At 50.6% G+C, this 14,714-nt stretch overlaps 1 protein-coding gene across 1 annotated transcript; it reads right to left on the reverse strand.

Annotated features, from left to right (window-relative positions):
• Positions 1–3,975: 3,975 nt before the first annotated feature.
• abt1 (activator of basal transcription 1) lies at positions 3,976–11,775 on the reverse strand. Its single transcript, XM_068038002.1, has 3 exons — positions 11,506–11,775; positions 10,585–10,760; positions 3,976–4,797 (listed from the first exon to the last, which is right to left on the reverse strand). Exons 1-3 carry the CDS (start codon positions 11,747–11,749, stop codon positions 4,435–4,437), a joined length of 783 nt encoding a protein of 260 aa, XP_067894103.1. The 5' UTR covers positions 11,750–11,775; the 3' UTR covers positions 3,976–4,434.
• Positions 11,776–14,714: the final 2,939 nt, after the last annotated feature.

Raw genomic sequence — 14,714 nt, forward strand, 5'->3', positions numbered from 1 at the left:
TGATGCAGGGCTATTGGGAGAGATTGGGGCAGTGGGACTAGTTTGGGATTGATACAGGGCGATGCACGGAGAGTGGGGCATTGGGATTAGTTTGGGATTGATACAGGGCTATGCACGGAGAGTGGAGCATTGGGATTAGTTTGGGATTGATACAGGGCTATGCATGGAGAGTGGGGCATTGGGATTAGACTGGGATTGATGCAGGGCTATCGGGAGAGAAAGTGGCAGTGGGATTAGATTGGGATTGATACAGGGCTATGGGGAGAGATTGGGGCAGTGGGATTAGTTTGAGAATAATACAGGGCTATGGGATTAGATTGGGATTGATACAGGGCTATTGGGAGTGATTGGGGCAGTGGGATTAGTTTGGGATACAGGGCTGTGGGGAGAGAATGGGGCAGTGGGATTAGTTTGGGATACAGGGCTGTGGGGAGAGATTGGGGCAGTGGGATTAGATTGGGATTGATGCAGGGCTATTGGGAGAGATTGGGGCAGTGGGACTAGTTTGGGATTGATACAGGGCGATGCACGGAGAGTGGGGCATTGGGATTAGTTTGGGATTGATACAGCGCTATGCACGGAGAGTGGGGCATTGGGATTAGACTGGGATTGATTCAGGGCTATCGGGAGAGAAAGGGGCAGTGGGATTAGATTGGGATTGATACAGGGCTATGCACGGAGAGTGGGGCATTGGGATTAGATTGGGATTGATACAGCGCTATGCATGGAGAGTGGGGCATTGGGATTAGACTGGGATTGATGCAGGGCTATTGGGAGAGAAAGGGGCATTGGGATTAGAATGGGATTGATACAGGGCTATTGGGAGAGATTGGGGCAGTGGAATTAGTTTGAGAATAATACAGGGCTGTGGGATTAGATTGGGATTGATACAGGTCTATTGGGAGAGATTGGGGCAGTGGGATTAGATTGGGATTGATACAGGGCTATGCACAGAGAGTGGGGCATTGGGATTATATTGGGATTGATACTAGGCTATGGGGAGAGATTGGGGCATTGGGATTAGATTGGGATTGATACAGGGCTATGGGGAGAGAATGGGGCAGTGGGATTAGATTGGGATTGATACAGGGCTATGGGGAGAGAATGGGGCAGTGGGATTAGATTGGGATTGATACAGGGCTATGGGGAGAGATTGGGGCATTGGGATTAGATTGGGATTGATACAGGGCTATGGGGAGAGAATGGGACAGTGGGATTAGATTGGGATTGATACAGGGCTATGCACGGAGAGTGGGGCATTGGGATTAGATTGGGATTGGTGCAGGGCTATGGGGAGAGATTGGGGCAGTGGGATTAGATTAGGATTGATGCAGGGCTATGCACGGAGAGTGGGGCATTGGGATTAGATTGGGATTGATACAGGGCTATGGGGAGAGAATGGGGCATTGGGATTAGATTGGGATTGATGCAGGGCTATGCACGGAGAGTGGGGCATTGGGATTAGATTGGGATTGATGCAGGGCTATGCACGGAGAGTGGGGCAGTGGGATTAGATTGGGATTGATACAGGGCTATGGGGAGAGAATGGGGCATTGGGATTAGATTGGGATTGATGCAGGGCTATGCACGGAGAGTGGGGCATTGGTATTAGACTGTGATTGATGCAGGGCTATCGGGAGAGAAAGGGGCAGTGGGATTAGATTGGGATTGATACAGGGCTATGCACGGAGAGTGGGGCATTGGGATTAGATTGGGATTGATACAGGGCTATGGGGAGAGAATGGGGCATTGGGATTAGATTGGGATTGATGCAGGGCTATGCACGGAGAGTGGGGCATTGGTATTAGACTGTGATTGATGCAGGGCTATCGGGAGAGAAAGGGGCAGTGGGATTAGATTGGGATTGATACAGGGCTATGCACGGAGAGTGGGGCATTGGGATTAGATTGGGATTGATACAGGGCTATGGGGAGAGATTGGGGCAGTGGGATTAGATTGGGATTGATGCAGGGCTATGCACGGAGAGTGGGGCATTGGGATTAGATTGGGATTGATACAGGGCTATGGGGAGAGAATGGGGCATTGGGATTAGATTGGGATTGATGCAGGGCTATGCACGGAGAGTGGGGCATTGGTATTAGACTGTGATTGATGCAGGGCTATCGGGAGAGAAAGGGGCAGTGGGATTAGATTGGGATTGATACAGGGCTATTGGGAGAGAGTGGGGCAGTGGGATTAGATTGGGATTGATACAGGGCTATGCACGGAGAGTGGAGCATTGGGATTAGGTTGGGATTGATGCAGGGCTATTGGGAGAGATTGGGGCAGTGGAATTAGTTTGAGAAAAATACAGGGCTGTGGGATTAGATTGGGATTGATGCAGGGCTGTGCACGGAGAGTGGAGCATTGGGATTGATACAGGGCTATGCACGGAGATTGGGGCATTGGGATTAGATTGGGATTGATACAGGGCTATGGAGAGAGATTGGGGCAGTGGGATTAGATTGGGATTGATACAGGGCTATGGAGAGAGATTGGGGCATTGGGATTAGATTGGGATTGATACAGGGCTATGGAGAGAGATTGGGGCAATGGGATTAGATTGGGATTGATACAGGGCTATGGAGAGAGATTGGGGCATTGGGATTAGATTGGGATTGATACAGGGCTATGGAGAGAGATTGGGGCATTGGGATTAGATTGGGATTGATACAGGGCTATGGAGAGAGATTGGGGCAGTGGAATTAGTTTGAGAATAATACAGGGCTATGGGATTAGATTGGGATTGATACAGGGCTATTGGGAGAGATTGGGGCAGTGGAATTAGTTTGAGAATAATACAGGGCTATGGGATTAGATTGGGATTGATACAGGGCTATGGAGAGAGATTGGGGCATTGGGATTAGATTGGGATTGATACAGGGCTATGGAGAGAGATTGGGGCATTGGGATTAGATTGGGATTGATACAGGGCTATGGAGAGAGATTGGGGCAGTGGAATTAGTTTGAGAATAATACAGGGCTATGGGATTAGATTGGGATTGATACAGGGCAGTGGGGTTAGATTGGGATTGATACAGGGCTATGCACGGAGAGTGGGGCATTGGGATTAGACTGGGATTGATGCAGGGCTATCGGGAGAGAAAGTGGCAGTGGGATTAGATTGGGATTGATACAGGGCTGTGGGGAGAGATTGGGGCAGTGGGATTAGTTTGAGAATAATACAGGGCTATGGGATTAGATTGGGATTGATACAGGGCTATTGGGAGAGATTGGGGCAGTGGGATTAGTTTGGGATACAGGGCTGTGGGGAGAGATTGGGGCAGTGGGATTAGATTGGGATTGATACAGGGCTATGCATGGAGAGTGGGGCATTGGGATTAGATTGGGATTGATACAGGGCTATGCACGGAGAGTGGAGCATTGGGATTAGATTGGGAGTGATACAGGGCTATTGGGAGAGATTGGGGCAGTGGGATTAGTTTGGGATTGATACAGGGCTATGCACGGAGAGTGGGGCATTGGGATTAGACTGGGATTGATACAGGGCTATGGGGAGAGATTGGGGCAGTGGGATTAGATTGGGATTGATACAGGTCTATTGGGAGAGATTGGGGCAGTGGGATTAGATTGGGATTGATACAGGGCTATGTACGGAGAGTGGAGCATTGGGATTGGACTGGGATTGATACAGGGCTATGGGGAGAGATTGGGGCATTGGGATTAGATTGGGATTGATACAGGGCTATGGGGAGAGATTGGGGCATTGGGATTAGATTGGGATTGATACAGGGCTATGGGGAGAGATTGGGGCATTGGGATTAGATTGGGATTGATACAGGGCTATTGGGAGACACTGGGGCAGTGGGATTAGTTTGGGATTGCTCCAGCATTGAGCTGCAAAGTTGTAGACGGTGGGGCAAATGTAGTGAAGCAGAGGAAATGCTGTATTTTTTGATGATCATCTTGCACCAGATGGTGAAGAGAAACTGCGAATGACAATGGGCAGCAGAGTTTGAACATCAGGTTTATTGCTGAGCACAAATGTACAAAATACAACTTCTGCTAAATAGTGTCAGCTAAATATATCGCTTCCTGCTAACCCCTTCCCAATCCTGGCCACACACTGCCCCCTCCCTAATCCAGTAATCTGTTCTGGCGCTGTTCCAGACACAGCCCATGGCTGCAACGATTCAAACCATGACTGGAGTGCTGGAAATTATCACACATCAAGCAGTGAACTGAATCCCAGCACTAGCCCTTGGCCCCAGCATGATCACTCCCCAAGATTCCTGTGCTCAGGGACTCGCCCTTTGTGCTCATGAGCACATGATCACAGCCACCTGTAACAGGAAGCATTCACTGCCAATGAGGTGTCCTCTCGGTACCAGTGCTGTGGATCCCCCCAGCCCCAGAGGGTGCAGGACACGTCCCACTTCGAGCCAGTGTCCATCCCTGGCCCCTGGGAAGGGCCTACTCCTGTCCTGTGGTGGGGTTGAAGATCTTGGCAAGGAGCGCGACATTGGACTGGGATTTCCTGTGGAGCTCAGCTGCCTTCTCGAGCTCCCTGCCCTTGCTCAGGCCAGCTTTGCTGGCCTGGATCTCTGCCTCGGTGGCCCGTTGCTGGAAGTGCCAGCTCTTCTCTTGCCACTCCTGTCCTTTCCTCCTTTTCATCTCCTGGAGCTTCTCCAGGCCCTTGCTCTTCTCCACATTCTGGAGGAAGAAGCTGGTCTCGCGCTTGGCCTGGGAGACCTCTGCCCGCATCCTCTGTCGACCAATCAACTTCTCATAGGCCAGACGTTCACTGAGGTGAATCCACTTGAAGCGGTGCAGGTACTATTGGGAACAGAAAAAAAACACACATACACACTCAATAAGGAAGAGTGGGAGCCAGATGTCGACATCCAACCCAAAAAAACATATTAACTCAATACTGGGTTGAGAGATTTGAATGGCATTTTCTCCTGGAACTGATATGAAGAAATACTGGGCTGGATCCTGCTGGATAAATAAGTGTTAACAAAGCATGTGTTATTAATATGCAAATCAGCAAACAAATTCAGGGGAGGAAGAGATACACTGGGAGTTGTAAATCTCTAGAACCTGTTAGTTGATATCGGCCACTTCACTGTTTGCTTCACACAAACAGCATCTTGCCCTTAGCCACACTTCATGCAGGAGAAGGCGCTGGCCAGCTCCATAAGGTGGGGTCAGAGTGACTTCCCTTGACATCAAGGTAGCATTTGCCCAAGTGTGGCATCAAGGAGCCCTAGCAAATTGAAGGCAATGGGATAAAAACAAAGTGCTGGAAATACTCAGCAGGTCTGGCAGCAAATGTGCAGAGAGAAGCAGAGTTAACGTTTCAGGTCAGTGACCTTTCATCAGAATTGGCAAAGGTTAGAAAAGAATTGGGTTTTAAGCAAGGGGAGGGGAGTGAGGGAGAGAACAAAGGGGAAGGTGTTTGATAGGGCAGAGGCAAGAAAGATTAAATAACAAAGCTGTCCTGGGACAAAGGCAAAGCGTGTGTTAATGCTTGTGGTGAAAGACAAAGCATTAGTCCAGAGAGAGTGTCAATGGCAGAGTAATGAGCCGCTCATTCTACATGAAAAACAGGCACATGGTTTAAAAAAAATTTAAAACATAAAAATGTAACAAAAAAAAAGCCAGTCATGCTCTGAAATTATTGAACTCAATGTTGGGTCCACAAGGCTGTAGAGTGCCTCATCGAAAGATCAGGTGCTGCTCCTGGAGCTTGTGTTGATGTTCACTGGAACACTGGTGCAGGCCAAAGACAGAAATGCGAGCATGAGAGCAGGGGGGTGTTGAAATGGTAAGCAACCGGAAGGTCAGGGTCATGCTTTCAGACTGAGCGGAGGTGTTCTGCAAAGCAGTTACCCAATCTGTGTTTGGTCTCCCCAATGTAGAGGAGACCACATTATGAGCAACGAATACAGTATACTACATTGAAAGAAGTACAAGTAAATCGCTACTTTACCTGGAAGAGTGTTTGGGGCCTTAGATGGTGAGCAGGAGGTAGAAAGGCAGGTATTACACCTCCTGCAATTGCATGAGAAGGTGCCGTGGGAAGGGGACGAGATGTCAAGGGTAATGGAGCAGTGGACAAGGGTGTCGCAGAGGGAATGATCCTTTCAGAATGCTGACAGGGGAGGGGAAGTGAAGATGTGTTTGGTGGTGGCATCACGCCAGAGGTGGCGGAAATGGCGGAGGATGATCCTCTGGATCTAGAGACTGGTGGGGTGGAAAGTGAGGTCAAAGGGAACCCTGTCATGGTTCTGGGAGGGGAAGGGGTGAGGGCAGAAGTGAGGGAAATAGGTCGGATATGGTTGAGGGCCCTGTCAACCACAGTGGGAAGGAATCCAATCCTCGGTTAATGAAAAGGGAAGACACGTCAGATGCGCTGGTGTGGAAGGTTGCATCATAACAGATGCGTCAGAGACAGAGAAACTGGAAGAATGGAATGGAGTCCTTATAGGAAATAGGGTGTGAGGAATTCAATAGGAATCAGGGGGAAAACTCTCAGCTGGTTGGAGTCATACCTAGCGCAAAGGAAGATGGTTGTAGTTGTTGGAGGTCAATCATCTGAGCTCCAGGACATCACTGCAGGAGTTCCTCAGGGTAGTGTCCCAGACCCAACCATCTTCAGCTGCTTCATCAATGACCTTCCTTCAATCATAAGGTCAGAAGTGGGGATGTTCGCGGATGATTGCACAATGTTCAGCACTATTCGTGACTCCTCAGATACTGAAGCAGTCCGTGTCCAATTGCAACATGACCTGGACAATATCCAAGCTTGAGCTGATAAGTGTCAAGTAACATTCATGCCATGCAAGTGCCAGGCAATGACCATCTCAAACAAGAGAGAAACCCACCATCTCCCCTTGACATTCAACAACATTCCTATCGCTGAATCCCCCACCATCCTGGGAGTTACCACTGACCAGAAACTGAACTGGAGCAACCAGTGGCATAGTGGCTGGGCGGCACAGTGGCGTAGTGGCTGGGCGGCACAGTGGCTAGCACCGCAGCCTCACAGCTCCATTGACCCGGGTTCAATTCTGGGTACTGCCTGTGTGGAGTTTGCAAGTTCTCCCTGTGTCTGCGTGGGTTTCCTCCGGGTGCTCCGGTTTCCTCCCACATGCCAAAGACTTGCAGGTTGATAGGTAAATTGGCCATTATAAATTGCCCCTAGTATAGGTAGGCAGTAGGGAAATATAGGGACAGGTGGCGATGTGGTAGGAATATGGAATTAGTGTAGGATTAGTATAAATGGGTGGTTGATGGTCGGCACAGACTCGGTGGGCCGAAGGGCCTGTTTCAGTGCTGTATCTCTAAATAAATAAAAAAAATAAAAAAATATAAACACAGCGACGACAAGAGCAGGTCAAAGGCTGGGAAGTCTGCGGTGAGTAACTCACCTCCTGACTCCCCAAAGCCTGACACAAGGCACGTCAGGAGTATGATGGAATACTCTCCACTTGCTTGGATGTATATGGCTCCAACAATACTCAAGAACCCTAACACCATCCAAGACAAAGCAGCCCATTTGATCGGCATGCCATCCACCACCTTCAACATTCAATCCATCCACCACCGATGCACAGTGGCAGCAGTGTGTATTATTTACAAGATGCACTACAGCAACGCACCAAGGCTTCTTAGACAGCACCTTCCAAACCTGCGACCTCTACCACCTAGAAGGACAAGGGCAGCAGATGCATGGGAACATCACCATCTATAACTTCCACTCCAAGCTGCACACCGTCCTGACCTGGAACTATAATCGCTGTTCCTTCACTGTTGCTGGGTCAAAATCCTGGAACTCCCTTCATAACAGCACTGTGGCTGTACCTACCTCACATGGGCTGCAGCAGTTCAAGGCAGCAGCTCACCACCACCTTCTCAAGGGTAATTAGAGTTGGGCAATAACGTGATGCTCACATCCCAAGAATGAATTGAGAAAGACTTCAAACAACTCCAATTTATATAGCATCTTTAACGTAGTAAAGCATCCCAAGACGTTTCACAGAATTATGTGACACCAAGGCCACGTAAATAGATATCAGGATAGGTGATCAAATTCTTGGTCAGAGTCAGATGTTAAGGAACATTTTAAAGGAGGCGAGGTGAAGACGGAAAGAGAATTCCAGAGCTCAGAGCCAAGGCAGTAAATGCAAGGTGGAAGCCTAAGAGGCCAGAATTGGAGGAGCACAGAGATCTTGCTTGGTTGTCGGGCTGGAGAGGTTAGAGAGATAGGGAGGGGCAAGGGCATGGAGGGAACTGAAAATAAATCGAGGCATTGCCGGACCAAGAGAAAGGTGGGCAAGTGAGTACGTGGGGCGATGGGTGAACAGTACTTGGAAGTTAGGATACAGGTAGCAGAGTCTGGAATGTGATCAAGCTTATGGAGGGCGCAAGATGGGAGGCTGGTCAAGAGAGCACTGGAAGAGTAAAGTCCAAAGGTAATAAAGATGTATGAAATGAAAAATGTTTTGGTTTCTCACTGGTCTCATCTCACTCTCAAAGTTTATTCATCAGTCTTCCAGAAATGAGGAAACAGTGGGAAGGCCACGTGGGAAGTTACATTGTGCAGGATTTAACCTGTATAACCCAATAAAACCTGGGATGAGGCAGTAAAAGGTGATCGTACCAGACACACAATCTGCTTTGAGCCACCTGAATATCTGGGTCATCACTGAGGTCTACAACAGCCCGTCTTGTTGACAACCCAACCCCCATACCAGAACTCGGCCTGCGCCTTGGCCCCCGCCTCTCACTACCCCAGATATCAACAAAATCTCTGCCACCTCCAGAGCTGGCCTGCATCACCACCCCACCTGCCCCTCTGCCACGACATTGGATGACACTCCCTGAACCTCCTGTGTCGCACTCCCTCTCTGACCCTGCTTTCAGACTGTCTCTCCTCCCCCACCCCACTCTCATAGAAACATAGAAAAATAGGAGCAGGAGTAGGTCATTCGGTCCTTCGAGCCTGCACCGCCATTAATTACGATCATGGCTGATCATCCAAACTCAGTACCCTGTTCCTGCTTTCTCCCCGTATTCTTTGATCCCTTTAGCCCCAAGAACTACAGAGAGTCATAGAGAGATACAACACTGAAACAGGCCCTTTGGCCCACCGAGTCTGTGCCGACCAACAACCACCCATTTATACTAACTCTTTCTTGAATATATTTCATGATTTGGCCTCATCTGCTTTCTATGGTAGAGAATTTTACAGGTTCACCACTCTCTGTATGAAGAAATCCCTCCTCATCTCAGTTCTAAATGGCTTACCCCTTATCCTTAGATTGTGACCCTGGTCCTGGACTCCCCCGCCATCGGGAACATCCTTCCTGTATCTAGTCTGTCCAGTCCTGTTAGGTTTCTATGAGATCCCCTCTCATTCTTCTAAACTTTAGCGAATACAAGCCTAATCGACCCAATCTCTCTTCATATGTCAGTCCTGCCATCCCAGGAATCAGTCTGGTAAACCTTCACTGCACTCCCTCCACAGCAATAACATCCTTCCTCAGATAAGGCAAACAAAACTGCACACAATACTCCAGATGTGGTTTCACCAAGGCCTTGTATAATTGCAGCAAGACATCAAAGAACAAAGAACAGTACAGCACAGGAACATGCCATTCGGCCCTCCAAGCCTGCGCCGATCTTGATGCCTCACTAAACTAAAACCTTCTGCACTTCCGGGGTCCGTATCCCTCTATTCCCATCCTATTCATGTATTTGTCAAGATGCCTCTTAAATGTCGCTATCGTACCTGCTTCCACCACCTCCCCCAGCAGCAAGTTCCAGGCATGCACCAACCTGTGTAAAAAAAAAACTTGCCTCGCACATCCCCTCTAAACCTTGCCCCTCGCACCTTAAACCTATGTCCCCTAGTAAATGACTCTACCACCCTGGGAAAAAGCTTTTGACTATCCACTCTGTCCATGCCGCTCATAACTTTGTAAACCTCTATCGCCCCTCCACCTCCGTCGTTCCAGTGAAAACAATCCGAGTTTATCCAACCTCTCCTCATAGATAATGCCCTCCAGACCAGGCAACATCCTGGTAAACCTCTTCTGTACCCTCTGCAAAGCCTCCACATCCTTCTGGTAGTGTGGCGACCAGAATTGCACGCAATATTCCAAGTGTGACCTAACTAAGGTTCTCTCGCTATGGAGGCCAACATACCTTCTTAACTGCCTGCTGCACCTGTATGCTTACTTTCTCAATGCGGGTGTATGCGAGGAATATGCTGTGTTGGGCGTGCAGTCAGGTTCCGCACCCACAGTGACCTGCGGAGGATAGTGCTGGTGCTGGAATACAGCACCATGTTGCCTGCAACAAGGTTCTGATGGGTTTTACTGTCGGACAGTACTGTCGGAGGGTACAGACAGTGGTGCTGGATGGTGTGCCTTATTCGAAGGATAACCTGCCCACCCATAGCAGTTCCCAATACATCTCCCTTTTCAAAAATCTTGCCCCCGCACCCCCCCCCCCACTGCCAATATAACAGATCACCCCACCCAGACATCACCCCATACCCTGCTGAGAAACTCTGCCTGATATCCCGACCAGAAATCCCCAACCCCAGCTCACCTTTACGTTCCACAAGTCGTCATGGAAGCGGCTGCGTTTGCGGGTCCCAATCGGCGTGTTGTGGAGACTCCTGGCCACCCTTTTGGCTACGGCCTTGTCCTGGAACTCCACCCAGCCCTCAGTAAAGTTCTTCCCTCGACTCGCGGCCCTTCTCTTCCTTTGGGACACGCGTCCACCTGAACAAGGGAAGAAAGTCCATTACTTGATACTGTGCCTGGAGACGGCCCAGTCCTTGGCTTCTCCCGGCCCCGATAAAGAGCAGTTCAGAAATAGGAAGAATCAGACAGGGCAAATACCAAACAGACTAAGGGCCCGAAGAAGGGTCACTGACCCGAAACGTTAACTCTGCTTCTCTTTCCACAGATGCTGCCAGACCTGCTGAGTGGTTCCAGCATTTCTTGTTTTTATACCAGACAGACTAAGATGGGCTTTTAGTGCATGTGTGTAAATACACGCAGTGTAGAAGAGGGTTGGTGAGCGGCAGAGACAAATCGCCACATGGCATTATGATATAATGATATGACCAGTGATCTGACTCAAAGAAGGGAAGGATTGGAAACTTAATATTACTGACTACAAAGTATACAAGAAAGAGGGTCAAGGGAAAAGCAGGAGGGGGGGTGGCAGTATTGATCAAATCAACCATCACAGCGCTGGAGAACTAATGATGCTGTTGAGAGCCAAAGATAGAAACTACTTGGGGAGAGGTTTGGAACTTGAAGGGGAAACAATCACAGGGCTGTGGGGAAAGAGAGAATCTAGACTAGCACGGCACAATGGGTGGAACAGTTTGTACCCAACCACTAATGCACCCTCTCTCTCCCCCACCACCACACTGTCCTTCCCAGTCAAACTCCCTCTCCCCCATACCCCCTCCCCCTCCCCCTCTCACTCTGCCCTCCCACCCAGTCTCTCTCTCACCGTGTTTTTGGTCTTCTTGTTGCAGGAACACTCTCCCGACCTCCCCGTAGGCCGACATCATTCTCCGGACCTGTCTGGGCCGCAATCGGGGGGGGATGTGACCGAGGTAGAGAACGCCGGGGATCGGGACCCGGGCCGGGGCGGCATCAAGTCCCATTCCGGGGATCACGGGATGACTAGGCCCTGGCGTCTCAGCCTCCAGCGGATTCCCGGACCCGGGCTCCGCTCCGCCCGCGGCCTCCATCAGAGAGAGAGAGAGAGAGAGAGAACCCCGGACCCTGAATATAGAGAACCCCGGACCCTGAATATAGAGAACCCCGGACCCTGAATAATCCCCGCCCCGGACCCTGAATATAGAGAACCCCGGACCCTGAATATAGAGAACCCCGGACCCTGAATATAGAGAACCCCGGACCCTGAATAATCCCCGCCCCGGACCCTGAATATAGAGAACCCCGGACCCTGAATAATCCCCGCCCCGGACCCTGAATATAGAGGACCCCGGACCCTGAATATAGAGAACCCCGGACCCTGAATAATCCCCGCCCCGGACCCTGAATATAGAGAACCCCGGACCCTGAATATAGAGAACACCGGACCCTGAATAATCCCCGCCCCGGACCCTGAATATAGAGGACCCCGGACCCTGAATATAGAGGACCCCGAACCCTGAGTAATCCCCGCCCCGAACCCTGAATATAGAGAACCCTGGACCCCGAATATAGAGGACCCCGGACCCTGAATAATCCCCGCCCCGGACCTTGAATATAGAGAACCCCGGACCCTGAATATATTGAGGTCTGGACACGGAATACAGAGAGCACTAATTATAGAGAACCCCGGACCCTGAATAATCCCCGCCCCGGACCCTGAATATAGAGAACCCCGGACCCTGAATAATCCCCGCCCCGGACCCTGAATATAGAGAACCCCGGACCCTGAATATAGAGAACCCCGGACCCTGAATAATCCCCGCCCCGGACCCTGAATATAGAGAACCCCGGACCCTGAATATAGAGAACCCCGGACCCTGAATAATCCCCGCCCCGGACCCTGAATATAGAGAACCCCGGACCCTGAATATAGAGAACCCCGGACCCTGAATAATCCCCGCCCCGAACCCTGAATATAGAGAACCCCGGACCCTGAATATAGAGAACCCCGGACCCTGAATAATCCCCGCCCCGGACCCTGAATATAGAGAACCCCGGACCCTGAATATAGAGAACACCGGACCCTGAATAATCCCCGCCCCGGACCCTGAATATAGAGGACCCCGGACCCTGAATATAGAGAACCCCGGACCCTGAATATAAAGAACCCCGGACCCTGAATATAGAGAACACCGGACCCTGAATAATCCCCGCCCCGGACCCTGAATATAGAGAACCCCGGACCCTGAATAATCCCCGCCCCGGACCCTGAATATAGAGAACCCCGGACCCTGAATATAGAGAACACCGGACCCTGAATAATCCCCGCCCCGGACCCTGAATATAGAGAACCCCGGACCCTGAATATAGAGGACCCCGGACCCTGAATATAGAGAACCCCGGACCCTGAATAATCCCCGCCCCGGACCCTGAATATAGAGAACCCCGGACCCTGAATAATCCCCGCCCCGGACCCTGAATATAGAGAACCCCGGACCCTGAATATAGAGGACCCCGGACCCTGAATATAGAGAACCCCGGACCCTGAATATAGAGAACACCGGACCCTGAATAATCCCCGCCCCGGACCCTGAATATAGAGAACCCCGGACCCTGAATAATCCCCGCCCCGGACCCTGAATATAGAGAACCCCGGACCCTGAATATAGAGAACACCGGACCCTGAATAATCCCCGCCCCGGACCCTGAATATAGAGAACCCCGGACCCTGAATATAGAGAACCCCGGACCCTGAATAATCCCCGCCCCGGACCCTGAATATAGAGAACCCCGGACCCTGAATAATCCCCGCCCCGGACCCTGAATATAGAGAACCCCGGACCCTGAATATAGAGGACCCCGGACCCTGAATATAGAGAACCCCGGACCCTGAATAATCCCCGCCCCGGACCCTGAATATAGAGAACCCCGGACCCTGAATAATCCCCGCCCCGGACCCTGAATATAGAGAACCCCGGACCCTGAATATAGAGAACACCGGACCCTGAATAATCCCCGCCCCGGACCCTGAATATAGAGAACCCCGGACCCTGAATATAGAGAACACCGGACCCTGAATAATCCCCGCCCCGGACCCTGAATATAGAGGACCCCGGACCCTGAATATAGAGGACCCCGAACCCTGAGTAATCCCCGCCCCGAACCCTGAATATAGAGAACCCTGGACCCCGAATATAGAGGACCCCGGACCCTGAATAATCCCCGCCCCGGACCTTGAATATAGAGAACCCCGGACCCTGAATATATTGAGGTCTGGACACGGAATACAGAGAGCACTAATTATAGAGAACCCCGGACCCTGAATAATCCCCGCCCCGGACCCTGAATATATTGAGGTCTGGACGCGGAATACAGAGAGCACTAATATAGAGAACCCTGGAGAGTGAGTGAATATAAAGGATCCTTGATGGACAAAATCCCCGAGCCTGGATATACAGGACTCGGGACAGTGAATATGGAGAATATTAGCTCAGGACTCTCGGGAACCCCGGACCATGAATATACAAAGCCCCCGGCTCTGGGATTTAGGGAACCCCGGACTCTGCATTATACAGTACCCTGGATAAACAGAAGTCCACATCCTGAATATACAGCCAAGGTATCCCTGGAAACTGTTTTTATTCTTTTCATGGGATGTGGGTGTCACTGGCAAGGCCAGAATTTGTTGTCTATCCCCCAATTGCCGTTAACAACTGAGTGTCTTGCTAGGCCATTTCACACTCAACCACATTGCTCTGGGTCTGGATTCATATTTTGTTTTAGAGATACGGCACTGAAACAGGCCCTTTGGCCCACCAAGTCTGTGCTGACCATCAACCACCCATTTATACTAATCCTACACTAATCCCATATTCCTACCACATCCCCACCTTCACTAGGGACGCACCCGGCGAAAACCCACGCAGACACAGGGAGAATTTGCAAACTCCACACAGGCAGTACCCAGTATTGAACCCGGGTCCCTGGAGCTGTGAGGCTGCGGTGCTAACCACTGCGCCACTGTGCCGCCCAGACATGTAGTCTAGACCAGGTAAG

The sequence above is a fragment of the Heterodontus francisci genome, chromosome 8 (assembly GCF_036365525.1).
Source record: "Heterodontus francisci isolate sHetFra1 chromosome 8, sHetFra1.hap1, whole genome shotgun sequence".
NCBI lineage: Eukaryota > Metazoa > Chordata > Chondrichthyes > Heterodontiformes > Heterodontidae > Heterodontus > Heterodontus francisci.

Bases quoted from the DNA above. Each gene is read 5' to 3' on its own strand.
- abt1 (XM_068038002.1), bottom strand. From the start codon at position 11,749: ATGGAGGCCGCGGGCGGAGCGGAGCCCGGGTCCGGGAATCCGCTGGAG. The intron at 10,761-11,505 runs GTGAGAGAGAGA...TCCCTTGTTCAG, and splicing joins ACAAGAAGACCAAAAACACG to GTGGACGCGTGTCCCAAAGG. The intron at 4,798-10,584 runs GTGAGCTGGGGT...TGTTCCCAATAG, and splicing joins ACGACTTGTGGAACGTAAAG to TACCTGCACCGCTTCAAGTG.